At 34.4% G+C, this 27,016-nt stretch overlaps 1 protein-coding gene across 1 annotated transcript in view; it reads left to right on the plus strand.

Annotated features, from left to right (window-relative positions):
* LOC142318165 (uncharacterized) overlaps nucleotides 1–2,435 on the plus strand; it is a 62,499-nt gene extending 60,064 nt beyond the window's left edge. Inside the window, exon 19 of the mRNA XM_075354709.1 lies at nucleotides 2,002–2,435. Coding sequence (XP_075210824.1) covers nucleotides 2,002–2,130 — 129 coding nt within the window. The 3' untranslated portion in view covers nucleotides 2,131–2,435. The remainder of the gene's footprint in view (nucleotides 1–2,001) is intronic.
* The last annotated feature ends 24,581 nt before the right edge of the window (nucleotides 2,436–27,016 follow it).

Raw genomic sequence — 27,016 nt, forward strand, 5'->3', positions numbered from 1 at the left:
TAACTTAGTTTTCATCATAGTTTTAACATAATTTTGCTAATATAAAATATCCTAGAAGAAGCCTCTTGTTATTATTTTAAGCTGGGCGATGATAATATGAAAGTGTTTTTCACCCAAAAATAAAAAATATGCATTTGGAATTAAGTTCTTTAAGTAATCTCTGTTATTAAGTTAATTTTTTTCTTCATAAAAGCTGAATTTATCAAATAAAAAACTCAAATAAAAATCTCCCAGAAGCACCCCATTCAAATTTTATACTTTGTGATATTTTATTTCCTTCTTATACACATGAGGTGTGGCTATTAAATAACGAGACTAATGCTATAAAATATTTTATTTTAAATTTATATATATTTATTTATCCCCTTCAATATGCACCCCTTTTCTATCCCTATAAGTCTTCTTCTGTGAGCTCTTTCATGACGCATGCTGCTTTTTCTTTCACAGCTTCAATGGTCTGAAATTTTGTTCCTTTTAATGCAGATTTGACCTAGGGGAACAGATAGTCACATGGTGCCAGTTCAGGTGAATAAGGTAGATGGTCTAATAGCGAGATGTTATACTTGGCTAGAAACATCTTGACAGACAATGCAGTGTGAGCCAATGCGTTGTCCTGATGAAGAATTCGTGAATTGTTCTTCCACAATTCAGGTGGTTTTTTGTAATTTTTTCACAAAGTTGAGCAAGGACCTCAAGATAGTAATGTTGATTAATAGTTTGACCTTCAGGAACCCAGTGATGGTACATAATCCCATGAATATTGAAAAAACAATCATCGCTTTGAATTTTGATTTGCTCATTCAAGCTTTTTTAGCTCTCAGTAAAGTTCTGGGCCTTCCAGTGCATGGATGGATTGATGCTTAGTTTCTGGATCATAAGTAAAAAACCAAGATTCATCACATCTTATCACTCATTCGAAGAAGTTTGGGTCATTTTCAATGGCATTCAAAAAGTCAGAACAAATATTTTCACGAGCTTCTTTTTGTTAGATTGTGAAAATTTTAGGCACCTTTTACACACACTTTTTGCATGTTAAAATTATGTCAAATTTTCCTTGTAGGAATAGTTAACTGACTGTATCAGATTGGATCAGATTACCAATTTTTTTCAATATTTTTATTTGTTTTTGAGGTGGAGGGCGAACCAGGTAATATCATCTTCAACATCTTCTTGGCCATCTTGGAAACTCTTAACCACTCAAAAACCTATGCATGCATTCATTGCCATATACATTTTTTAATAAGTCTCAGTAGTGGTTTTTCCAAGTTTCATATGAAATTTCTTGACAATTCTTTGCTCTAATACCAAATAATTTTTCCGGCAAAACAAATATGTTACCCAAACGAAGATACACGGCCAGACTTTGTCTACAGAAACTGGAGCAGCAACAATCGAAAGAGAAGGCTTCATGATACATAGCTGTCGGTCGTACAAATTTGGTGTATGTGCAGTTCTTCTGTAGAGTATAATACTGTTTGACTAATAATGTTGTTTCAACAACAGGTCTAAAATTTGCTAAAATGACTTAATTTTTATGTCTTGAAAATGTGCAATTCATTTATTTCCATTAAGTTAACTCAATATTTAATCAATATATCAAAGACTGCTAGTTGCTATGTTTGGAAAAAATCATCACCAATTGTGCGACTGAAGTACAACCATATTAAAAGAAGTGAATGTTCTGCACAAATTCATTCATACACAAAGACTATTTACACAAGTGGTCTGTTAATAGGCAGAACTTGCACTGTAGGAGAACACCACCAAACCTTTTTTCATTGACTACTTCAACATGATCTGAAATATCGGTTAAATAATGAAGGTTCAAGTGAAACTCACTTCTGAGTTCTAATTAGAATTCTAAGATCTTAACTTGCTTAGAGAGGTTCTTATCATTTTCTTTAGAATTAAATCATTGTTCTGAATAATCTGAAATTAAAAAAGTTCTTTTTCCCAACAACTGATTGTTCAAATTTGTAATTTTAAAGATCTTTTTTTCAGAATACACCAAAAAATAATTCTGCTTCTTCAAAAAATAATTCATTGACACCCAGGAGAAGAAGAAGAAGAAGACTTAGCTTTTTCCATAAGCATTTTGGAAATTGTGATAGAAATGATAATGCCTGTTAACCATACTTTTCCAGGACTGACTGTACATGTAATTTTGAAAGAGGAAGTTAATTTAATTAATTAATCGATTAAAATTGAGCATAATTATTGATTTTCAACATGAAATTCTACTTGACCAGATTATTCAAAATTTTATAACTGTTTATTGTGTGTAATGAATGTTTTCCTAATTGTTTTTTGAGGACATATATTTAATTGTTATATTTTTTATACATATGTAGATTGTAATAAATTGACTTATAAGATCACTCCATTTAAATTAACAAGACTCTATTTTATGTATAAATTTATGTTCATTTTCCATTTAAATATACTGTTTGTCTACATGAGCTTTCCTAAAAAATAATGTTAAAAGTATGAATAAAAATATGTATGAGTATTTGTGTATGAGTTTTATATCTCAGTAGTTTAGGTTGACTCATTCTGTTGTGTATAATAATGTACTGTAAACTGTCACTTGCCTGGCATAGTGGTATGTTGATAAGCAGTTAAAATTTTATTTGAATCTTTGTTATTGATGATCATTTGTAATGCTTCACACTATTGTTCAGATTAGTGAAAGTGTTATCGTGTTACTGTATATGATACAATACAGTTTTATAGTTCAGTATTATTTTTATTACTCTTGTGTTTTTTTGCCAAATTGGTTTTAACAATAAGTGATAATATAGATAATTTTTTTAATGTATTTCACTTTAGTAAATAGTAGTAGTTAAGCCTGATTTCAATATTGTAAAACAGTATCGAATAAAATCTACTTCTGTATTTATCTAGTATTATACATGTGATTCAGGAGGAGAATGGAATGCTCAGAAAGTGTATTGTCACCTTGTTTACTATAGCCATCAACAGTATTACTAAATGTGTGCAACCACTTGTTTTATGATGTTGTGGTACATATAACAAAATCATCAACAAATAGACTCATTCTACAGTCACAGCTGAGAGGCTGCTACAGAATACTTTATCTCGCCTTGAAACTTGGTCCAACGTCATCGGTATCATGTTCTTAACCAGAGAAAACAAATTGTGTAGTCTTTTCTTGCCTATGGGATCATTTCTCACCACAAGTCCTGTTCATTAGAGAGCCAATTGCTATCTCTCTTGATGTTAAATTTTTAGGTTTACTTTTGACAGTCATCTACGTGAGCCAAACACATTAAACAGCTGTTTAAAAAGTTGTTTTAAGGTGATATGTTTAAAAATTCTAGATGTGCTATGAGTTCTTAGTAACTTGAAGTGGAGAGCTGACCAATCATGTAAGTTACATTTTTATTATTCTTTAGTCTGATTCTGATTAGATTATGGTTGTTTCGTCTACTCTTCAGCGCATCATTCTGTGCTTGAGATGCTGGATGCTGTACATCACTCTTTTCTTTGTCTTGCCACTGATATGTTTAGATCAAGCGCTGTTGCAAGCATATTTGTTGACTGTGGTGAGCCATCACTTTGGAATAAGTGGGACCAGCTACTAGCATCTTACTGTACCCGTCTTAAAGGGCAACTAAATCATGCAGTTCATAAAGCAGTCCTCACAAACCATTTCCAATGGTATGAAAACCATCCACATAATACAGCACCAATGGGTGTCCGTACCAGGCGATGATTGTACCTTCTATTTAGACCCACCATCTGTTTTCCCAACCTAACCATGCACATATCCTATGTGGATACCTGACCCCTTTAATTTTAATTATGACCTCACCGTATATAATAAAAAATAAACAACTTCTCTCGTATTTCAGCAAAGAATTTACCATTTTCTATCAGAGACAAACCCACATGTAGTAGTATACACAGATGGGTCAAAGCAGAATGATACTGTAGAATGTGCTTTTGTTGTAAATGACAGAATCTATGTATTTGGTCTACCTGGTATTATTACATGTATCTATAACGCTGAATTTTACACCATCAGAGGGGCCTTGAACATCATTAGATCAAAATATCATCACATCCTTATCTGAAGAGATTTGTATGGTGCTCTCCAAGCTGTGGAGGATTTGCATTCCAAACATCCTGTTGTCACTGAAACATAATACAATCACCGAATTAAATCATCACACCACACAGGTGAATTTCTACTGGATCTCTAGCCACGTGGGAATCCTGGGTAACGAATGTACAGATCCGCTGCTAAGGATGCATGTAGCCAGCCATCTTTCTCCACTCCAATTACAACTACAGATTTCATCAATTCCATTAAACATACACTTCAAAGAAGGTGGCAAGACAACTGGACTGCTACAAAGGATAATAAACTCATGTGAGACACTGTGTTACCATGAGACTCTTCATGCAGGAAAATTCACTGAGAGGAAGTGGTCCTGTGTCGATTGCGATCAGGACAAAACCAAAGCTACTCATAGACACCTGATGTCAACAAAAAGCGCACCGCTGTGTGCATCTGATGCGACTTCCACTTAACTACACCATCCTTGTGGACTGCATATGCTATGGGATCTAACTTTTCAAATTTAAATTGCTGTAAAGGAACTTATGGCGCATTCCAGGCAAATGACAAGAATGTAATTTTTGCATTTCTTTTACCATATTTTGGTACTATTTTAATATTAGAGAAAAAGCCTCTTGTTATTATTTTAACTTGGGAAATAACGCGGAAGCGTTTTTCGCCCAAAAAAAAAGAAGGAAATGTAGATAATCTGGAAATTGATTCTAGTGCTTGGTATGAACGTTTTTCCTTATTATAAGCTGTCATTCGGACACACATCCGAAAACGCTTTGATATCGGGTTACGTCGAGATTTTCAGTACCCCAGTGAAACGAGGTCGTACTGAAATTTTTAGGACGTTAATTAAGGGGCCAGAATTGGTGATTTCTTATTGTTTTTGACCAGAAAAATTGAATAAAATAGGTCCCAGTTACTGAACTTAAAGGACGCGGTCTCCTGATTGTACATGTTGAACTAGCTGTTTATGATAAAGATGAAATTTGTTTTGTTTGTGTCCTCCAAACCATCGAATGCGAAACTGCAATCCGCTTAGAAAGATGTCGTGTACTGACGCCTGGACTGCGTCGATAATAATTTAATCAATAATAGCGTCGCTGTACGGATCGTTTGTAGTTGTTGCAAACACTAGGTAGTGAACCTGTATCTCGAAGACTGCGAAAAGTCGCGTTAATTATTCCATTATCCGGCGATTCATGTTCTACTACAACAGCTGTAGCATTGCCACTAATACATCCAAAATTAATACTATGTCAGCGTATTCCTCTGTTGTAAATAAGTATGGCATTACTTTAATGGTAAATCGATCATGTTCAAACAAACAGAAAACCTTCGCTAACGACAGTACAGTTCACAGTACTCAATATTATAAGTAATTATTTATTTTATAATTTGTAATTTATAGTTTTTTTGTTTTTAAATTTTTTAACAGTAAATTCTGTTTCTACAAAATTTTCACAAACCAAAAAATAACATGATTTTTGCTTACAATAAATAAGTACATTTCTGACAAATGTAGTAATAAATCGTTTCTAGATAAAATTCAAAATTTTCTAACCTTCTTTGTTTTATTCAACTTATCTTTTATACCGTTATGCTCAGAATTAGATTCTATAAAAGTCTTGTTTAAAATCTTTGTTTATTACCCATTTAGCAAAGTTGTTGGACGTCAAACATAAAAAACACGTTTTTTTACACCATTTTATTGATTTTCACCTCAGATTTCTCAAAACCTATTCTAGATACGATTCAGGGATCTATTTATTCGATTTTTCAGGTGAAATACTTCTACCCTTAATTAACGTCCTAAAAATGTCAGTAAAATCTCTTTTCACCGGGTTAGCTGAAATGCAACGAAATATTTCAAAATGCGGTAACTTGCAAACAAACCGTTTTAGGACATAGGTTTAAATGAACTTTTTCCATTATTTTCACCAGCAGAATAGGTATGAAAGTCCCTGGTGAACTTCGTGGTTTATGTTTTTGAACAAAAAAAAATCAAATAAAACTCTATCTCTTGTAGTTTTCATGATATCCAACGTAAAACAGAAAATTCAGAAGAAAAAAAATGTTTACGTTGTTAAATGACGTAAATTTTATTATAAAAACTTGTAGAGAATTTAATTTTGAGAAACTTTATGTAAAAGTATACGTAAAAAAACTTCATTTATTATTGAAAACAAAACTTTGTACGAGTATTTTGTACAATAAATTCAGACCTTTGAAAGATTTAAATACTTATAATTTACTTTAAAAAAAAAATATTCACTGTTTGTTGTTTATAATGTATTAATTGGCTTTTAAATGTATAATGTAAATATATTTACTTACTAAATGAAGTTAATATATTTTTAAATCTTTGCCTTTCAAATTTTTTTTCTTTTTCCTGTTTAGCCTCTGGGAATTACCATCAGGTATTACTTCAGAGGATGATATGTATGAGTGTAATTGAAGTATAGTTTTGTGCAGTCTCAGATCGACCATTTCCGAGATGTGTGGTTAATTGAAACCCAACCACCAAAGAACAGTGGTATAAATGAATCTAGTATTCAAATCTGTATAAAAGTAACTGCCTTTACTAGGACTTGAACACTGGAACTCTCAACTTCCAAATCAGGTGATTTGTGAAGATGCGTTCACCACTAGACCAACCCTGTAGGTTTGCCTCTCAAATCTGTGACTATGAACCTTACTTTTTCTTTCCGTATCTGATTGTAAAAACAATTTTCTTTATTGCTTAATGTTTGTGATGTTAACAGATACCAATTGTTCCCATTCTATAAAATAAAAATTGGGCTTATGTACTATTAAACAGATTACAGTTAAGCTCTTCCTGGATGTACTTCCTAAAGATTAACTCTTTGAAGCAGTTTTTGTATGTAAATAACTGTGCCAAATGGTGCTGCATTTGTGTACATTCATTTGCAAAAAGTATATGTATTTATTACTTGCTCAGTTTCATCTGTTATGAAATTTCCTATTTACAATTACTGAATGTTGAAATCACTGGATGGAAGAAATTGCCATCTTATCAAGTCATGTATAATTGTGATACTTCTAAATAATTTGGTAGCTGATTTATTCAAGATGGTGAACAATGATTATTAATTGACCTTGGAAAAGGATTATAACAAAAATAATTAATTATATAGTGCAAAAGATTTCACAAAAACAAATTTATTATGAACATTTGAAGATTGTTTTATTTTTATTAATTCTGTAATGATTATTTTCATAAATTAAAAGAAAAATACACACATTAATCTCTCTGCTCTGTCCTGGAAATTAATGCAGATTTGATAAAATTTGTAATTCATTGTCTACTAAAGATTAGTGCTTTCTAACATTTTATATGAAATAATATAATTCCAGTCACCTATTGTTAAAATACATCTATCTGCTAAGAAAGAGAACCAAACTGTTAAATCACTGGAAGAAAATTTAGAAAAAGATTGGAATGAAAACTGTCAATTAGAAACATCACTAGAAGAAGCATCCAAAATAATAGCAGCATTAAGTTACCTTGAAGAATTGAGCAATTTTTTTATATTTATTCTTTAGATTTGATACGTATACTAAGTATTATTCAGAATTATCCATTATTCAGTTTGTGATTATAAATATCATTTATTCTTTGAAGACTAAAATTCTATTGTTGGGTACATACTATACTGTTGTGAATGTTATTTGATTTTTTGTGTGTTTTCAGTTAATTATAATTTTATAAACATAATTTTACTAAGAACTGAACATAGGCTTTGTAAAGACTTGTCTGGCTTGTATTCATATATTGAAATTACTAGTAGTAAATTTTTAGGTTCACTTCCAGTTGAATTTTTTTATTTTTGTTTATTATGCTACTTTAATTTCTATTGCCTTGAAGAAGTTCCTTTGGGCTTCTGTGCAATAAGAGGGGATACCTTTTTAGCTAGAATTTCATTTTAGAGAAGATAGAATAATAGATGTGAATTAAAGGAAGTTGGAAATAATAGTCTTGTTGGATTACTGGGATGGGAATAGCTTCACAATGATTTAGCAGCATGTAGGCTTATTGTTATGCTGCAATTGTCAGTTATTGTTCATATCCAGGTTGTTGATTCACATTTTCTCTCAGCTGTCTCAAATCATTACAGTAAACTTCTTCCTGACTATTTGTTTGTTTGGAACAAATTCTTTATATGGAATCTGTCTATAGAAAAAGAAGAACAGGATTGAGTTTTGTATGGGCTTAATGACTTTTAGTTAGCTTGAGGAGGCCAACTTACTCAGATTTATTCTTTATGCATTATGCTATTTTAGCAATGCAAGAAAGTTTATTAAGTTTAACCTAATGAGGTTTTCCTGTTACTTTCTATATAGAGCGCTTTTTTTTTAAATTTGTAAGTAGTAATTATACAGCTGATTAGCCCTGATTTTAATTCTGCAGTCAAATTATTTTGTTACATTTTTCTTAATTATTTATGTTCACAGGATGTGAATGTCAGTTTACTTATTTAACAAAATTTTTAGGAAACCTTAAGTTATTGTATTTGGAAAATAAAAGGTTTATGGATAATGCTTAGAAAAGTAGCAACTTTTTTTTAAATTTCAAAAAAGGAGGCAATTTGTATTCAACTCGTGTATATTTTTTTTGTATGTTTGTTTGCACATATTCCTCTTAATCCATTTGAAGTAGATCTTGTTGCAATCAGCGCAGCTGCTTTTCGCAGTGGTACCATGATGTTAAAAAAATTTTTTAGATGCAAAAAATTTATGATAAAAAGCTTTTTTCCACCTGGCTGGAAGTAGGGGTAGTGGGAATCCTGGTATTCTATATGTATGCATCACATTAGATGATGTTATATGGTCTTCTGAAGAGCAGGTAATGTGAGTTTCTGCACAAGGTACATAACACACCATTAATAAAATCATCATAAATTGAGATATCTCATTTTAAACCTTTTAGACCCAATATACATTTTATATAATATACAGTATCTGTAGGGACAGTGGGAATCTTATAATTCTATATATGTTCATCACATTACATGGGCTTGGTGGCAGTTCCATTTTTTTTTAAAATATTATTTTAGAGTGTATTCCTGAAGTATGTGTAACTTTACTCCTTTGAATTTTTATGTGAATTGTGTGCATGATGTAGGTCCTGACCTGACTTAACTTTACTATTTTTAAAAAGTGCTGGTTATTGCTTCTACAACCAAAATACAATCAGTAAACTGACTTTTAAGAATGATAAAAGTATATATATTTTTCACTGTATACCCTTTTTGCATGAAAAGGTGTGTTGTGTATGACACTAGTATTTGATAATCTGTGCTTAAACATTGATTAGTGTATCATACTAATTTATTTAAAGGTATTAGTTGAAATATATTTAAAAAGAAATGCTATACCGTTTTCTTTACTTTCTTCATATTTATGGTTGTTACTTACTGATTGTTCACTCAAATTGCGTAGTATTTATATGCAACATCAGAGTTCCATTTTCTCTAGGAATTACTTCTTTTCTTGAAATTTTTTCCCTCTTCCACTGAAGCTAAATGTAGAGATTTCTTGTATTTTAAAACTGGGTTCTGCAAATAAAATAGCTGTGGGTATGTTTAATTCTCTTATCAATAATGTTGTTAACCAATAATAATAAATCAAGTCTGGATTTTAGGTATTTTTATTAATTTCCAAAATAAGAATGGTCAAAATAGAGCAGGTATACTAAATGAAGCTTAAAATTTTATAACACTAAATAGTGTTATAAATTGTGTAAATAAATAACTAACTAAATAAATTGTGTAGTAAGAACTTACCCATTTACTAAGTTAAGATATTTAACTAAGTTACTTACTAAGTTCTTTCAAAAATAGTCAAAAGTTATATAAAATTAAATGTAAAAAAATGTTACTCTCTGTTGTGAGTTGATAATCTTGCACAATTTGGATCAGAACAAATTAGTCTCTAAACAGATGTATTGGTTCACATAAACAGTACTGTAGTCTAAATACATTGGCTTTAAGAACTAATTAAAATGGTAGAAGCATTATCAAACCAAGTAATTACCTCACAGCATTGAGTACTGGGAAGAAGGTAACTTCTGCTAGAAAGACCGATGGTGGGTTGTTACAAAATCACAAAAATCCTGCTGTACCAATTATACAGCAAAAAACCAAGATCCCTGTGAAAAGATCTATTAAACATCATCAACCAGGTATGGCACCTCCATCCTCCTACACTTACTGAATTAAGTCCTCCATCCTCTCTGCTTATTGAATGATTGGTTAAACACATTTATGTCATCTTCATCAGATACATTTTCATGCATAAATCTATCACTGTGTTCAGCATTTCACATCTTCCTTGGTGTTCCTTCCACATCTTTGGAAGCCTTTTTTCCTTGATGGGATTAAGCTTGCACGAGTACACTAAGGAATCACTGCAGGACATTATATAATCTCAATTGATGGCCTAAAACAGAAATGCTCTGCATCTACCACAATGAGAGGGCTATATACCGAGTGTTTTGGTATACTAAACGGAAATCATGGCTGAACAGCGTCAATACTACTTCTCAGACAAGGACAATCACTGCAGCTGATTAGACTGGAAAACAACGCCTTCCTTGTCATGCACCAATTGATGTGGTCAACACACTTGGAAACTCATTTGGGTCAGTTTCACTTACATCACACTCTCCTGAGTTGCAGGTAGAAAATATCCTATATGTTATCAGAGACTTGCAAAATGGATTAAACATACAATTTTCTTTTGATGAGCCTTGAATAATTCCCATGACACTTCCCTCAGATATTATCAAACTGAGCTTGATAATATCAAGATGAGCATGTTATCACACCTGCCAGATACTGCATTACAAGATCTTTTGTGTATCTTTAATAGAATCTTTTCTCATCAGGTTTTTCAATGATGGTAAATTGTCATCCAGTGTGGTACAGAGAAAACGCCCTAACTGATCCCCCCCCCCTCGAACAATGCGGTTTCTGCCAACAGAGACTGATTATGTAGTTCCTCTTGGAAATATAATTTAAGATGCCTTCCTACTTTGCCAACACCTCATTGTTGTATTTTTTGATATGACATGGCTTGAAAGAGATAAATCCAAAATATACTGCATGAATGGAGTATACAAGGGAATCTCCTTGCATTTATCAGGGGTTTCTTTAGTAGTCAGTAATTTTAAATTGGAATGAAAGTATCTAAAAATTTTACACTAGAAAATGGAACACCTCAGGAAGTTGTATTTACGGAAGCCATAAATAAAACAAACTACCTAAGAAAGCCCATTATGTGTTTTTTATTTGGAGATTATTTTTCAATTTACATTGCATCTAGAATTTTAGCAACTACGGAGAGGTGGCTCCAAAAACACAATAGTCTGTTTAAAATTGTGGTGTTAACAACTGGATTCACAATTTCTCTGGAGAAAACAAAATGCATTTGCTTTACCCGCTTGAGTGTTCATGCTTATCCTCAACTCCTTTACATGGTGAAACAGTCCATGTGCTACTTTTGATACGATTAACAACCAGCATGTTAACTGATATGAGGAATGGCCAAGATCTACTCCTCTGCTAGCCATCAGAGCTCATCACCTTTTCTTATCTCTAAAAATACAATTACCTCCAGTATTTCCTGTTAATGTTATTGCCCCTCTTGGCAGCATTCTCTCGTGAATTATTGCTTTAGTCTTGACTGATATCAAAAAAGGGACATGAATCTGATTACTTGTATGTAGACCAAAGGGGTACACTCCATTGATGACCACTGTATGTTGGGTCAACCAGGAGCTCTCACACATAAATAATACTTTAAATGTACATTGTTCTTCCTACTAAAAAACAATAATAAAATTGAAAAACTAATTACATTCAAGGCCCAGCTGGAAGAAAAAAACTTTCATTCCTTTGTTTTATTAAATGTTAGTTTTGGAAAATTTGAAGAAAAAATTGTAGTTAAATTAAAATGTAAGAGATTATTCAGAAAAACAAAAATAAAAATTACATTACTGCCTCTGATGTTAATGGCGGAATCTGTAATAACTAGTAATATGAGTTATGGTTGTTGCATGTAATTATTTGGTATTTTTTAGGCATCTAATCTTGGTAAACAGACAACTATTATGAAACAAACAATCGTAGATTATGAAATTTATAAAACAACACTAAAAGAAGAAAATATTCAGTATAAGAAAACCAGTATGATGCACTTCAAGAAAAAATTTTGTAAATATTGTAATTTATCTTGATAAACATGCTGTACTATTATGTTTGTTATGATGACAGCACTAGTAATCATATTGCTTTTGTAGTATAGTTCTCTGATAGTGTAGTCACTTATTTCTAGTCCAGATGTGTCTGAATGCATTTTATCACTGCCACACCAAGATATATATAGACCTTATTATTCAACAGGAAATTGTAGTTTATATTACATAGGTAATGACAAAATAATTAATTTTTAGAATGTTTAAATCAATTGAGGCAATACGTTGATGTACATAGAGGCAATACAGGCAGTTGGAGGACGGTGCTTTCCCTATGGCATGAAGATAAGCGTGGAAGTACCCTTCACCTGATAAAAACTGGGTCACATAGTGCGCCACTTCCTCATGCTGCCACACTCTGTCCATGGTCTGATCAGAGGGATAAGCCTTGCTTGTCCTTTGGTCTCGCGGTCCCAGGTCTCTTGCCAGGTGAACTTGCGAATCTGTTACTCCCTGGTGATATTGTCCCTCGGTCTTCGCCTACTATAGGCCGCCTGGCGCTACCCTGACGAACGAGCAATGGGTATAAGACAGGCGACCACCAGAATGGTGACTGATACGAGGAAGCGACTCGCAAGGCAGTAGTACATTGCACCTATGCGAGCGGCTTCTGGTTTCTCTCAAATCTTCAATGCCTGGGCTCACACTGCTGCCCCGTATAACAGGACGGAATGCATTGTAGAAATCAGCTACTCAGCAAAGCTACATCCATAATCGCTCAGTAAAGCTGAGTTTCAGATCAATCATAATTATGAGATACTTCAAGGCCAGCTTGGTTTCGACAACCTTCTCATCCCCGACCTACAAGGGAAGGTTGTCAATACACTTCCTCACTAGAACCACAATCTCTGTCTTTATGAGGGCTAGACAACCTGTAGTTGCCCAGCCAGGTGCTGACACTGTACATCTCTCAGCTGAGCCTCAGTTGGCATGCTCCACATCAAGTTCTGCAACAAGTAGCGCAATGTCAGCGTACCTAACCAAGGCTGACTCGTCCGGCATCTCCAGCCTTGGCAAGCCGTTGTAGATGAGACCGTGGTTCTTCAGGTATGCATCTACCATTCTGAAGAGGAATTGAAGCATGTGGAACGAATGCTCCAGAGCCTGAAGCATATCGCGTCACCATGCAAAGTTGAATGTGTTTTTCACATCCAACATAATGAGGACTACATGGTGCAAAAAATGATTGTGGTTCTCTGCTCACCACAATATCTTCACAACCTCTTGGACTTCATTTAGAATCAACTGACCCTGCTGGAAACTGTACTGGTTGGGTGACAGGCCACCTGGTTGATCCATTGCCGCAAGCAGTCCCTTTAGAGCTACCTTTCCAGCTGTGTCAAGCATACACAATGGGCGGTAGGAGAATGGTGACTACCGGGTCTTGTGCTGCTCCGCGAGGGCTCCGTGAGGTTGGCAAGATGCTGTCTAAAGGGTGTCCCAGGTCAGCGTGTTGGGTCCTTTATTGTAGGTGGTGGAGTTTGATTCTCTTCTGCAACTGAGGTTACACAGAGGGTGTTGCACTGTGGCTTATGCTGACAATAGGCTCTACTGGTCGACTGAAGCTCACGGAGGGAGGTTGAACTCCGAACCGCTCGGCAGCTTGCAGCATACTTGAGCTGTGGGGTCATCAACACAAGATGACGTTTAGCCTGAGAAAAACCACGATGATGCTCCTCAGGCTTTTTGGCAGTGAATCGGCCGTGTTTTGATGGCAGGCCACGTATAAAGTATGTTAAGGTTCAAAAGTACCTCGGAGTGTTTTTTTGATGAGAAACTGCAATTTAAGAACCACCTTCAATACGTCGCAGAGAGGATCTGCAATGGCTTCTTCAGAATTCGATGTGTTGTCAATCCTGATTGGAGTCTTTTGAGATCATGAACATTCTGTATAAAGGCTGTTGCGAGGCTATTATGCTATACGCAGCACCTGTGTGGGCTGATAGACAAATATAAAAGTTATCGGGACATATTATTAAGGCTCAGCAACTAACACTGTTAATGGTAACTGGTGGTTACCATAATATTTCACGGGAAGCAGTCTTTGTGATTGCAGGCATGAAACCGACAGATTTGATTGCATCTGAGAAGCAGCAGCGATATGTTGCTAAGAAATCTGGTGAGTTGACTTTGGATAAAGTTCGAGAAAGTGAACAACATGGCAATGCCTTGTGGCAGGCCAGATGGGATGAGACAGAGGGTGGGTGTTATATGCATGATCTCTTTCCAAATGTTGTTGGTTTGCTGCATGCCTCTTGGGTGCACCCTAATAAATATGTGACGCAATTTCTTTCCAGCCATGGTTCTTTTAGAAACAGACTGCAGAAATTCGGCCTGGTAGATTCTTGGTTGTGTCCTCAGTGTGGATAATTGGATGACTCCTATTCTGTTCTTTATGAGTGCTCGAAGTACGAGTTAATGCGCACAGAGACCATCTGTTGTCTTGATCTTATTGGGTCAGCGTTGGATCTATGTGTAAACTGGAGAAGCCTGGCTGAATGGGAAACAGTGGAGAGTTTTATAATGTACTTAGCAACGGAAATAATTGCTGAGGGGATCTACAACTCTGCTTGGATTTCTCTTGTATTTTGTTTTTGTTTTATTAATTATGTTTTTGTCCACTGTTTTGTTGCAATGTTACTGTGTTGTTATTGTTCCGTGTAATATTTTTATGTTTCATGTTGTGTGTTGAACTCACTTTTATCTTGTACGAGTAGGTAGTTCAATTCCTTTGTTTAGTCTTTTCAGTCTTACTTAAGACTCTATAAGAGGAGAACTGCAGCGTCTTATCAGTTTCAGAACCTCACCCGGTATACCGTCGGGACCAGGAGCTTTTCTGACCCTAATCTCGCGATGTTTTGTTCCTACCATTTCTGATTGTGGCGGAACAGTAGAAGTATCGGTGTAAAAAATAAGTGCTACGCACGATTTCGTTTCTTTCCTGCCGTTGCAGTTTCCCGCTAAATATTTACCACTTTACTCTCTTATTTTTTACCCTTTCAATTTATATCTTGAATTTAGTATATATATATATCAGCCTGCGTTTATATTTTATACTATATACCTATCAACCCCAACCTAACTATATAAACCTAAACCTAACCTCCAAGGCATCTGGTACATGAGTATATTGTAACTAGCACATGAAACATTTGCAATTAGCAGTTATATTTAGTGACATTAACCTAATTTTAACGAAATACATATACTATGCATAATATGGAAGAGTTTTTAAACTTCGTCAAGAAAATAAAATAACTAATACTAAACGTAAATCTAATAAAAAGATAGTCAACAAACAAAATAAACTAAACCAGGATGATAGGCAAGAACCTTTTGAATCCCTTACTTTGCCTAGCGTTAGGGAAACAATTTTAGAATATGGACAGCAGAACATCGATTCTTAACCGTTACCTGACAATGAAATTCAATTATTATCCAATGATGAAATGTTGACCTCTGAGGAAGAGGATTAACAGTCTCCGACAGTACTGGGGAAATTACAACCATTGTCTGAGGACGTCGAGAGCATGAAAAGGATGATAGCTCAAGCAGCCAACCAGGATCATCAGCAAGCAACAAAAAAGAAGTTTATCAAACGTTCAAGAAAGTGTATAGATGCATTCTGCAGTCCAGCTATAACTATAAACAAACGTCTGGAGAATGCCAACGACTTCAGCTGCTATTGATAATAAATATTTTACTTAGCGCTCTGAGATTCGCTCCAGCTTCTCCATTGAGAAGAATAGGAAGTAGACGAAGTCCCGCGTCGGCACAAACCGAGTAGGCTGGGAACAACATCTTAACGACGTTCTCGCTTTAGTATAGTCTAGTGGAGCTGGTAACCATGGAACCCTCTTGTCACCAGGTCACCATCTTGTAATCTAGCCTCCAAAGGTTGCGTCCACGTCTCCGTCAGTTCTCGTCTTGCTGACATTGATGGTACGACGGAGTCGCTTCTTCACCGCCTTTTGCTCAGCCAACCTGGCGATCATGTCTGTGCGATTCCTTTTAAATTGCGCCGGTCGTCTCCGCAATCTCCGGTGTCCACGGGCTACATTCGGTGCCACGGCTCCCCGTGGGGCATGGAAACGTTGCATGCAGAAGCAATCACTCGCATGGTTGAAGCAACTACGGCTTCAGCGCCATCAGCCGTATTTTATTTTTTCACCAGCCGTGGAAGTCCTGGACATTTTCTTGCGTCGTTATATCTGAAACCAGATATATTAGTGGTCGCTGCCGGTGAAGTATTCGAGACTCTGTAGGCTTGGACAAGCGTGATCAGCTCTTCGGAAGAGAGGGAAATAACGGGAATAGTCTCCGAATATCCTGCATGGCGGAACATCGTCGTGTTCCCCATACTGATGACTGTGAAGTCCAGCTACCACCACCTCACCGGCGGCAGCAAGGACAACATATTCCAATGCGGAAGTCAGCTATCTGGTCATTCGAGGTAAGATAACTAAAAATTGTCACCCACTGCAGCAGACCCAAATGAACTACTCTTCTCCAAATTTGTGCTCTACTACAATACGGGGTCCGAATCGCGGCAGTCCGGAATGAATCCCGGTCCCCGTACTGCTCGCTGATCAGCACCAAGTCGGCTTTCCCGTCTCTGGGTAGCTGAGGCAGCAGGTCATTGGCTAGCAGACTCCTGTTGAGGTTGGCCTGTAGAATGTTGTACGTGCTAACAAGGCTTCTCATTTCCTGCTCCAGGGCTTCCTGGAAGACCTGATACTTCCATTGTTCTGAGTGTGTGGGCCAGCTGTATTTTCTAGGCAGATGATGCACCAAGTGGGATGGAACACTCCTTAACCTTGGGTTCTCCTGCCCTGCACTTATGGCTGAGCCGCCTCCTTTCAGTGCCCTTACATCCATGAACCAGATGCCCACCCATGGAACGTGTGCCCTAGGCCTAATCTGGCAGTACACCCAGCCGATCCTTACCTTGGATTGACTGAGCAATGTGGTAGCTGCCTTCCTGACAATTTCTGCTGCTGCTGCTGCTACTCTTTGCTCCCTGACATTAACATTGGTAAGGCTAAATCTGCAGTCTTCTATATCTCTGAGAACTGTTTTTAGTGCTGCTTCCACATCCTCCTCCCTCCTCTAAGACGCAGTGCAAATCTCAGATATCCAGGGCCTCCAGCAGTTCCAGATTGCAGACTACGGCACCTCCAAGTAAGCCTTCAGAGCAGCACTGAAAGTCCATTTGTCTCTGGTGCTGCTCCTAAGCTCAATTAGAATATCTTCCACTCTGCTCTTTATTATTGTTGCTAATTACTGTCCTTCTGTTTCATCCCTTTCCAGATTTGACAAGGGTTTCAGCATAAGTTCTATCAACCTTTTTTTATGAGGACTGCTTCTTTAAGATTCTTCCTCTTTTTATTTTTGTGCTGCTGCCTCTGGGAGGTTTTGTTGCTCCTTTGCAGCTTCTTCAGAGCTCTGTCCCTTCTTACTTTACACAAGTCTCCATGGTTCTGCTCATGGATGGTTTGAGTTTAGATGGGTGTCTGGATGAGTCCCAGTTGCGGATGTTAGGGCTTCCTTCTTATCACCAGAATCTCCTTTCTAATTCTCCACCTTGGGCTATTCCAGTCTAGTAGAAATCACCCTTACCTTATCCGGCTCTGTAGTGCTTGTGGAAGTATCCACAGCAGTTGTCATGCATCTTTGCAGATGCTTGGCAGTTCCTCCTGCCAAGATTTTTACAGAAGAAAAATCCATGTTTTTTTTTGTTCAACATTGCATTGTACCCTAGATAGAATTTTATTTTTAGTAAGTTTTTATCCTTAAAAATTTTTTTTCAGTTATAAATATAAATTAAAAATAAATAAATTTTAAGTTATATATAAATTCAAAAGTAAAGGGAAATAATCTGGAAACTGATTCTAGAGCCTGAAATAAGGAAATAAGTTCATACACTGATAAATAAGCATTCAAATTACATGTTAACTCGAGAAAGTAAAAGTGTTCTTCTGTTGTCTTCTTCTTTAAGCTAATACATGGAGCTGATACACTGGGATATATGGGGATTCCTGATGTTACAGTATTACTCATAATTATAACAACCCTCTGAGATGTGCTTGGCTGAGTTATGTAGATCTTTTACAGCATCCTGCATGTATTTTGTAATTGTTGATACTATTTGTTGATACTATTTTTAAATAATTATGTAAATTTTTTTAAGATTAAAATAAAAAGTCTAAATACATGATTAATTATTTGTGATTGATTGTAAATAAAGAATGAAATATTTTTTATTCAAACAGTGGCTTGCATATTTAACATTGTTGTGAATGAATACAACTTTCATTTCTTTATCATACAGTAAAAAATTGCTGCTCTGAGAAAACATCTTTGATTTAGGACCGTTATCTTTTGCACAGACTGCATAATTACTAGAAAATCTCAAACTTTATTACCATATCTTGTTGACTACAAAATAATGCAACTATTCTTTCTAGTCCTAAAGTTATGCTGTACTGATTTTCAGTTTTCAAGTAATTAACTTTTAATACTATTTACTCTTGACTTTACCCATCATTGCAGTATACTACTGTTATCACTAGAACACTTTATGGTATTTGCTTAACAATTATTTGTAATAAATTTTAATTTATGTTTCATTTGCTAATAAAATGGAATAATCATGATTAGATATGAGTTTAAATCAACTGTACATGATTGATAACTCTATTACTATTTCATTTGTATTACTTAACTGATCTAAGAGATTCATTACATTTTTATTTTGGTTGACACGCTTCTGTTTAGTAATTCCTAACGGTACATTGAGAAGTTTGCTGTTACTGACTGTAAATAACCATTATTTATTTTTTATGTATACTTAGTGCAATCATTACAAGGTTATTTTACTTTACTTCTTTCACCAATCCCTGTCACCGGAATACACCATCACCAGTATAGAGAATCCTTTCACCACCTGTATAGTTTGCAATCTTTTCAATTTCTAACAGCTGAACATTTTCTCACCCTTCTGCAGTTATACTGCCAGGGAGAACCGACTGACTGAATTCACTTGGAAGTTTTTTTTATTTTCACTTATTTATTTTAAGTCAATCTTTTTTGTTGCAGTAACTGAATTTGTGTTAAAAAATGTTAAAAGGGGTTTAGTTTATGAAAGTAGGAGTTTTATTTGCCTAGAATCAGTACTTGTTGTTAGTTAGGTTCCAGTACAGAATGGGCAGGAAGTCCCTTGTACACTAGTTATGAAATCATTAGGATAGGTATAGCTTTACCTTCTATGGATCTAAAAACATCTGTGTGGGTCCCACAATGTTCAAACCACAGCTGTATGCATCTCCATGTTTGATTGTTCATCCACAATAGCTTATCAGGAGTATTTGACCGAACAGCATCTTGGATCTGCTTATTGCTGACGTATCTGCATTTTTGAAACTCTTCTTTTATAAAACCAGAGTGCATTGTTGGGTGGTGGTGAGGTCAGGGCTTCTTGCAGACCAAGGGAATGGAGGCTGGTAACTAACTCTTCTGACTCATGTCAGTTCCAGTGATTTGGAAAAATCTCATTGAAGCATCTGCAGACATTCAAAGCAAAATGTGCTGGAACACCGTCTTGCTGAAACATTTAATGATGTCAGCAATCCCTTTTGCCATTAATTCTTTTCCCAGCCCAAATCATAACATGAGGTGGATGGTGTTTGCCTCAAAAAAGTGAGGATTGTCTTTTGCCCAGAAAAAAACATTTCGGTTGCGACAGCTTTGATAAATTGTACGCTTGTTTGAGATCATGATGTTCTTTTTATCATTTGCTCTCTGAAAGTGTTCAAGCAATAACAATAACTGATGCATAAATATATCGATCAAGATAATTGTTTCTCAACTCATTAACTGTGGCTGGACAAAACATTTTACTTTCAAGTTCTTTCACATATGGTCTCGCATTGTTGATCTTGGGATGCCTTTCTTTTCTTTTTCCTGTTTAGCCTCCGGTAACTACCATTTAGATAATACTTAGAGGATGAATGAGGATGATATGTATGAGTGTGAATGAAGTGTAGTCTTGTACATTCTCAGTTCGACCATACCTGAGATGTGTGGTTAATTGAAACCCAACCACCAAAGAACACCGGTATCCATGATCTAGTATTCAAGTCCGTGTAAAAATAGCTGGCTTTACTAGGACTTGAACGCTGTAACTCTCGACTTCCAAATCAGCTGATTTGGGAAGACGCGTTAACCACTAGACCAACCCGGTGGGTTGATCTTGGGATGCCTAACTCTGCAAAACGTTTGCACATTGATTTCATTGGTGATTGTTGAACTGATTCCTCCTTAGCAGCACACGTCTCAGCTCGAGTGCTTGGCCTCCCACTGCGTTGTAGATCAAGAACTCTTCCTGTTGCAAAAGCTTTCTTCTCCCACGTCGTAAAGTTTCCTGTGATGGTGGCAGTTTCCCAAAACTCACAAAAAAGTCATTCATAATGTTCTCCAATGTTTTACCAGTGTGTGGATGTTCATGGACCCACATACAAGCTAACAAACAATCTTTGATGGTGAACGCATTCGTATCCACCATTGTTTCACACTCAACTACAACTGAGCTCACCCCACCACGAATGCAATAATGGGGGGGTGGGGATCCACCCTATAATTACAGGATCATCCCTGGTGATCCACCAGGGGAGTGAATCACCACCTCTGTTGTGTCCTCACCATGGAGGGTACACACCAGATGATGCCCGTCATGATTACCCTCCCCACCTTTTCCAGTTACAGAGAGAATTGGCAGCAGTAGAGCCTGCTTAAGCTGGATTTATTACAGTGTAAAGGAACTTCCCGCTCACATGGTAGGAAGATTATTAGTTTGTTCAATTAAGTAAATTCCATGGCTGTTTCTTGATATGCTATTGGAGGCTGCCTCTGGTGATCTGGTATGCTCACCAACCATGATTGGAGGGGACTGAGAAAATAATATATTCAGGGTAGACAAAACTAGCACTGCTGCCTTACAGTTTGGAGTGGATCTTCAAATTTTAGGGGAAGAAACCTAGAGAACAAGTCATCTGGGCCTCCTAGTCAGGGGTTATGCATTGGACCAGCTTCTCACCCGTGAAAAAGTTTTCCACTGCTAAATTTCCCAGAACAGTGTCTCATAGTTATGGTCACGTTTATTCGGATTTGACAGAAACAAAAATGGATTATGAATTTTGTGATATGGAATGCCCATGGTTTTCTAAATAAACAGATTGAAGTCAGAATTGACAAGATATCTTTACCCATAAGGATGTGCATAAACGCACATGGCATCAAGAAACTAGAGGATTGCATACATTATATACTATTTTGTCAGAAAACAAAAATCAAGATTGGAGGTGCAGGATGTTAGGTCCAGCAAGGAGCAGACTTGTGGGAATGATCATTGGCTTCTGAGGTGTAAGGTATATTTTCCCTACATATATGCAAGTTGGAGATCACAGGAGTAGGGAGTCAAAACAAAAAAAGGAATTCAGTGTTGTGAAGTAAGATTTGGAAGTACTCTGGGATGATATATACTGGTAGAGGAGGAATACAGTCATATAAAGAAATGTATTTATGAGGTTGGTTTTGAAGCTCTAGGTTTCTATGAAAGGAAGAAGCCTGAATGGTTGGATGAAGTTGTTGCAGGAAGAGTACAGGAAAAGAGGAAGGCTTATTTGAAATATCTTGATACTGCAGGTGATACCAGGAGGCAAAGATGTTGTAGATTGAACAGACAGGTTAAGTGAGAGGTGGTAAGGAGGAAGAATGTAGAGTGATATAGGAAATGTGAGAGTTTTGCGAAAATGTTGGGAGGATGTATAAACCATAAGGCTTGTAGATGCTTAAAGCTGGTAAAAGTTCTCCAGAGGGAGAGGTAAGGAACGAGCCGTTGGGAGTTTAAGTGGGAGGAATATTTTTAACAGTTGTTACCAGAGAGAATGGGGAAGGGATTGGCCAGTGGTTGGTGTGGAGGCTCAAAACCTGGATTTGCAATTGAGGGAAGTTAGTAATTGACAGGTATGTAAAGGTGAGGAAATCATCAGGTTCTGGGTTAGTGTATTGGGAGTTAATAAAAAGCAGACCAGATAAATCGATAATTTGTTGAATTTGTTTGAAAGATGCCTGAAAGGTGAGATGTTTTCAGTTGAATGGAGATTGTACTATATTACTCCTGTGTGTAAAAAAGGATCTAGGGATGATCTGATGAACTATAGAGGATTGTTGTCATTCCCTTTATCAGGAGATCTTATTCAAGCTTTACTTGAGAGAGAAACTGCAGTGAAACAGAGGTAAGAACAAGAGGGAAGGTCAACTGTTAACATCTTCACTACTAATTCATTGATAGAGAAGAGAATACAGGTTGGAAAAGGAAATCATTGTGTTTTGATTGATTTGGAAAAAACATACAGTAATGTACTTCTGCTCTTTATTATCTGTTGATTTCCATCTGGAAATCAATCCAACTTTGATAGGTGGCAGTTCAGAACTTGTATACTGATAATATGGCATGTCTGAGAATAGAAATGAGTGTACAGAGGAATTTAAGGAATAAAGGGTATAGCGGAATTGTGGATTGTCTCATTGTTTGAACTATACCTTTGTTCAATTTTAGATAATTGGAATAAAAAGTGTTGGGAGTGTGGGAGTCTGTTTGAATGAAGAAAATATATTCACTTTGTATTTCACAGATGGCCAAACTATAATACTGAAGATGACAATTTGGGGTATATGATTCGTAAGCTTAAAGATGAGTTTGGAGCTGCTGGTTTAAAGATAAGAATGTGTAAGTGAAAGTATCTGACTGTAAGTGAAAGTAAGAGGCAAGATCACATTGTGGTAGCTGGAAAGAAAATTTCTGGTGTAAAAAGCAGAGTGTTCGGAGGTATGGTTAATAAGTTTGAGAACAGTACGGAAAGTTTGAGAAAGAATTAATGCAGATGATTGATTACTAGCAACTGAAATGGATATTACGAGGCGTAGTATTTAAAGGAGGAGAATGGAGAGAATGAGGAACTCTGTGATCTGAAAAAAAATGGAAATTGAGGAGGACATTATGATGTTTGCAGAAGGCAGTTTGTTTGGTTTGGACATGTCAATAGAATGGAGGGGAGCATCTCTCTAAGGAAGTTTTAGAATAGGTACCATCTGGCTGAAGAAAAAGAGGACAGCCAAATGTACGAGGGTGAATAAAATACAAATGGTAATTTTTTTTTATAGAATGGGTATGCAATTCATATCTTCATCATTTCTCTACATAGACTCCTGCTCAATTTTGCCAACAATTTGGAAGCTTGAATATCCTTAGTTCATAAAAAGTTTGAGGACGAGTCATCAACCAATTGTGCATGTGCTTCTCAAATATCTTGGATAAAAATATGTTTATATAACACAATACAATAAATATTTCTGGTTACATGTATGAAATAAATTTAAAAACTGTACAGATACAAGTATTGTTTTTTTATGAATGAATACAAAATGTTTTTTTCACAAATTTAAACAATGTGTAGGTTCTCTGATTCAGCAATGATTTTACGTAAGTTTGTAATAAACCCATGTGTGATTCTTCTGGTGAACTGATACAAGTTTATCCTGATTAAAAAAATTATTTGTTTTTAATAAAACTATAAATTTTATTTCTAACATTTTTTGCCTTTTATATATATAATCCTGTGTGTTGAATTATAGTTGGTATTTATAAGCTACCAGATATACACATATAAATCAAGGCCTTTTCAAATCCTTTAGATTCATCATCAGTTATTAAAAACAATATAATTGACATTATATTGAGATGTTAAAATTCTATTATACAGGCCTACCAATTTAAACAGATCATCCTGCTCAAAATTTACCTGGTGGTTTATTAAATTGAAACTTTTATATTTATAAATATAATATTTTTTCAAATGCTCCAGTTTGTTTTTAACATTATAAATTTCTACTATTTTAAGATTATAAATCTGTAATTTTATGCCCATAAAATTAAAATTGCAGATCCATAAAGTGATCTGCCATATTTTGAAAAATTTTTATTTTTATTTTTAATTGCTCTTAGATATTTTGAGAATCTTGCTTTAAATGATCTATCAGTTTTACCTATATACATGGCATCAGTCTGTGCATTTTATATATGTCACTTAAATAAGTTAAATTTGTCAAAAATATAATTATGATTGTTATAATTAAAGAATTTTTTTTTTGAAATTATACTTGTTTATATACAATTGTATATTGTTCTTTTTATAAACATTCACTGTCTTATTTTTCTTTTTGTTTATATATTGCATAAAATATATTTTCTATCCATGAATGATTTTTTGAACCATTCACTGGAATAAGGGTAGTGTGTTTTTATTATATTTCTTCTTTAAATATCTCCTGTAAATGTTATCAATGTAAGATTTATTGTAGCCATTTTGTAAAGCTATATTTTTTATATATTCCAGTTTATTATTTAATATCCCCTCATTGTTATGTGAATAAATAACTATGTATCATATGTATCATACCATAGTAAGTGTTTCTCTTTTGTGAAAATGGGTTATTTGAATTTTTATGAATGGTTATATTACTGTTGATAGGTTTTCTATATATGCTTGTTTCAATTTTGTTATTAATTTTTATGTTTATCTAAAAAATTCCTATACTTGTTTATTAATTTTGTCAATATAAGTTTCTTTATATATTATTATTGGAGTATTAGTTTTATCCGACTTTATAATTATGACACTAAATTTTTTTAGTAACTTTTATTTCAATTTAATTATATTTTTTATATTAATGAAATCTTTGTTTTTATTCAATTGTTTATGCTTCTTGTTCAGTAGTTTATTAATAGTATGTATTATATCATTTCTAATTATCTTCTTTCCTTTATCATCATTAATATAATCTAAATTCATTTCTGTAACTAATATAATATTTTTTAATAATTTGGTTTCTAAACCAAATTATTGAAAATATATTGTATTATTTAATGTTTATTCCTTTCATTTCCTTTTATTTCCTGATTGTTTATATCTTTTTAATAACTGATGATGAATCTAAAGGATTTGAAAAGGCCTTATTAGATTGCTTTATATGTGTGTATCTGGTGGTTTATAAATACTAAAATATATATATATATATATATATATATTATACATAATATGTGCACATGGGCCCATGTTACAAAAAAAGAAGTTCATATCAATTCTTCTTTAAATCTTGATCTTAAGTCAGTATGAGATTTACTTAAGTCATTTATTTTTTAAAAAGATCAGATTTTTATAAAAATCAAAATTTAAATTATTGATATGAATTTCTTTTTTTGTACCTCTGTTACGTTATTATTTTTAGTTTATTTCATGTCTTGTTGTTAGAATAACTTTTATACGAACATTAAAATAGTTGATTATTTTATAATAATTAATATTTAGTTATTGATATATACTATTTGACTATTTTATTAAGACTGAAATTATTTATATTTTTATCATCTGTTATACAGAATAGCAAACATAAATAAATACAAATTTATTAAATTATTACATATGATTTATTACATATTCAACATATGTTATAGTAGTGATTTGATTTAAATGTTGTACTATTGTTTGTTATTACTTACATTACTGATTATATTTATTTTTTGCAGTGGTCATATCTTAAATTGAAAGAAATGTTGAATAAATTTTCTTCTGAATGTGAATTGAGGAAACATCCAAATCTTGCTGGAAAATTGAAGATTGAATTAGAAAATATGAAGGAGAATTTTATGGTATTGTTACTTTTGATTTATTTTATTAGTAGTGTAAGTGTTCTGTTAGCATAGATTGGTATACTTGAAGGACCTTCTTTATCTTTTTTCACAATTTTCTTACAAAATTTAGATTAACATTTTAGATTACTAACTGTTCTAGCCAAATTAAGTTTTATAAAATTGTGATTACACATTTTTTTCATAAATCTTAAACTAGTCTTTTGTAAACCAAGTACATTTAATTTTCTTCAATTTCCTCCAGAAACTTACTTGGATAATTCTTGTTTTAATTTTACATCCAAGAATCTCTTTCTATACTAATCATTTGGAATGCTTTGTCTGTTGATAATCCATGATGGATAAAGTAGTAGTGTTAATGAATAGGTGCAGCTGTTTATTCCTCTGCCAAAAATACCGATCAGTTTTATCTTTTGCTGCAGTTTCATTATATAGATGTTATTTCTGTCATATTTTTCATTTTTTTATGGGCAAAATAATTAATACATATGTCTGCATTCCAAGACAGCTGGCTGTAGCTGATATTCTATGGCAGTTGCATGTGTATGTGTTTTACTGTTACTATGTCTTACTTTATGTCTACAGTAGGTTTTTAATACCTTCATTTTTTGTGTTTGTGAACACGCATTGATGTTGAAAGCTCCAAAAATATTCAGAATTGAAAATTGTCTCGCGACCAAGAGTTAGTGCATTTTACTGTTTTGTTATTTTTAATTTTAACAATTGTTTCATGTTTTTTAACCCTTTACTAGTTTTTATTGCAATGTGCGTGAGTCTAGTTCCATCTTTACTCTTTAATGGTAAAGTGCAAGTTATGTCTTGTTTCGTATCCTTTTGAACAGCTGTTACCATGCATTTGTTTTTGTTGTTTTGATTG

Source organism: Lycorma delicatula, chromosome 1 (assembly GCF_047948215.1).
Source record: "Lycorma delicatula isolate Av1 chromosome 1, ASM4794821v1, whole genome shotgun sequence".
In the NCBI taxonomy this organism is placed as follows: domain Eukaryota; kingdom Metazoa; phylum Arthropoda; class Insecta; order Hemiptera; family Fulgoridae; genus Lycorma; species Lycorma delicatula.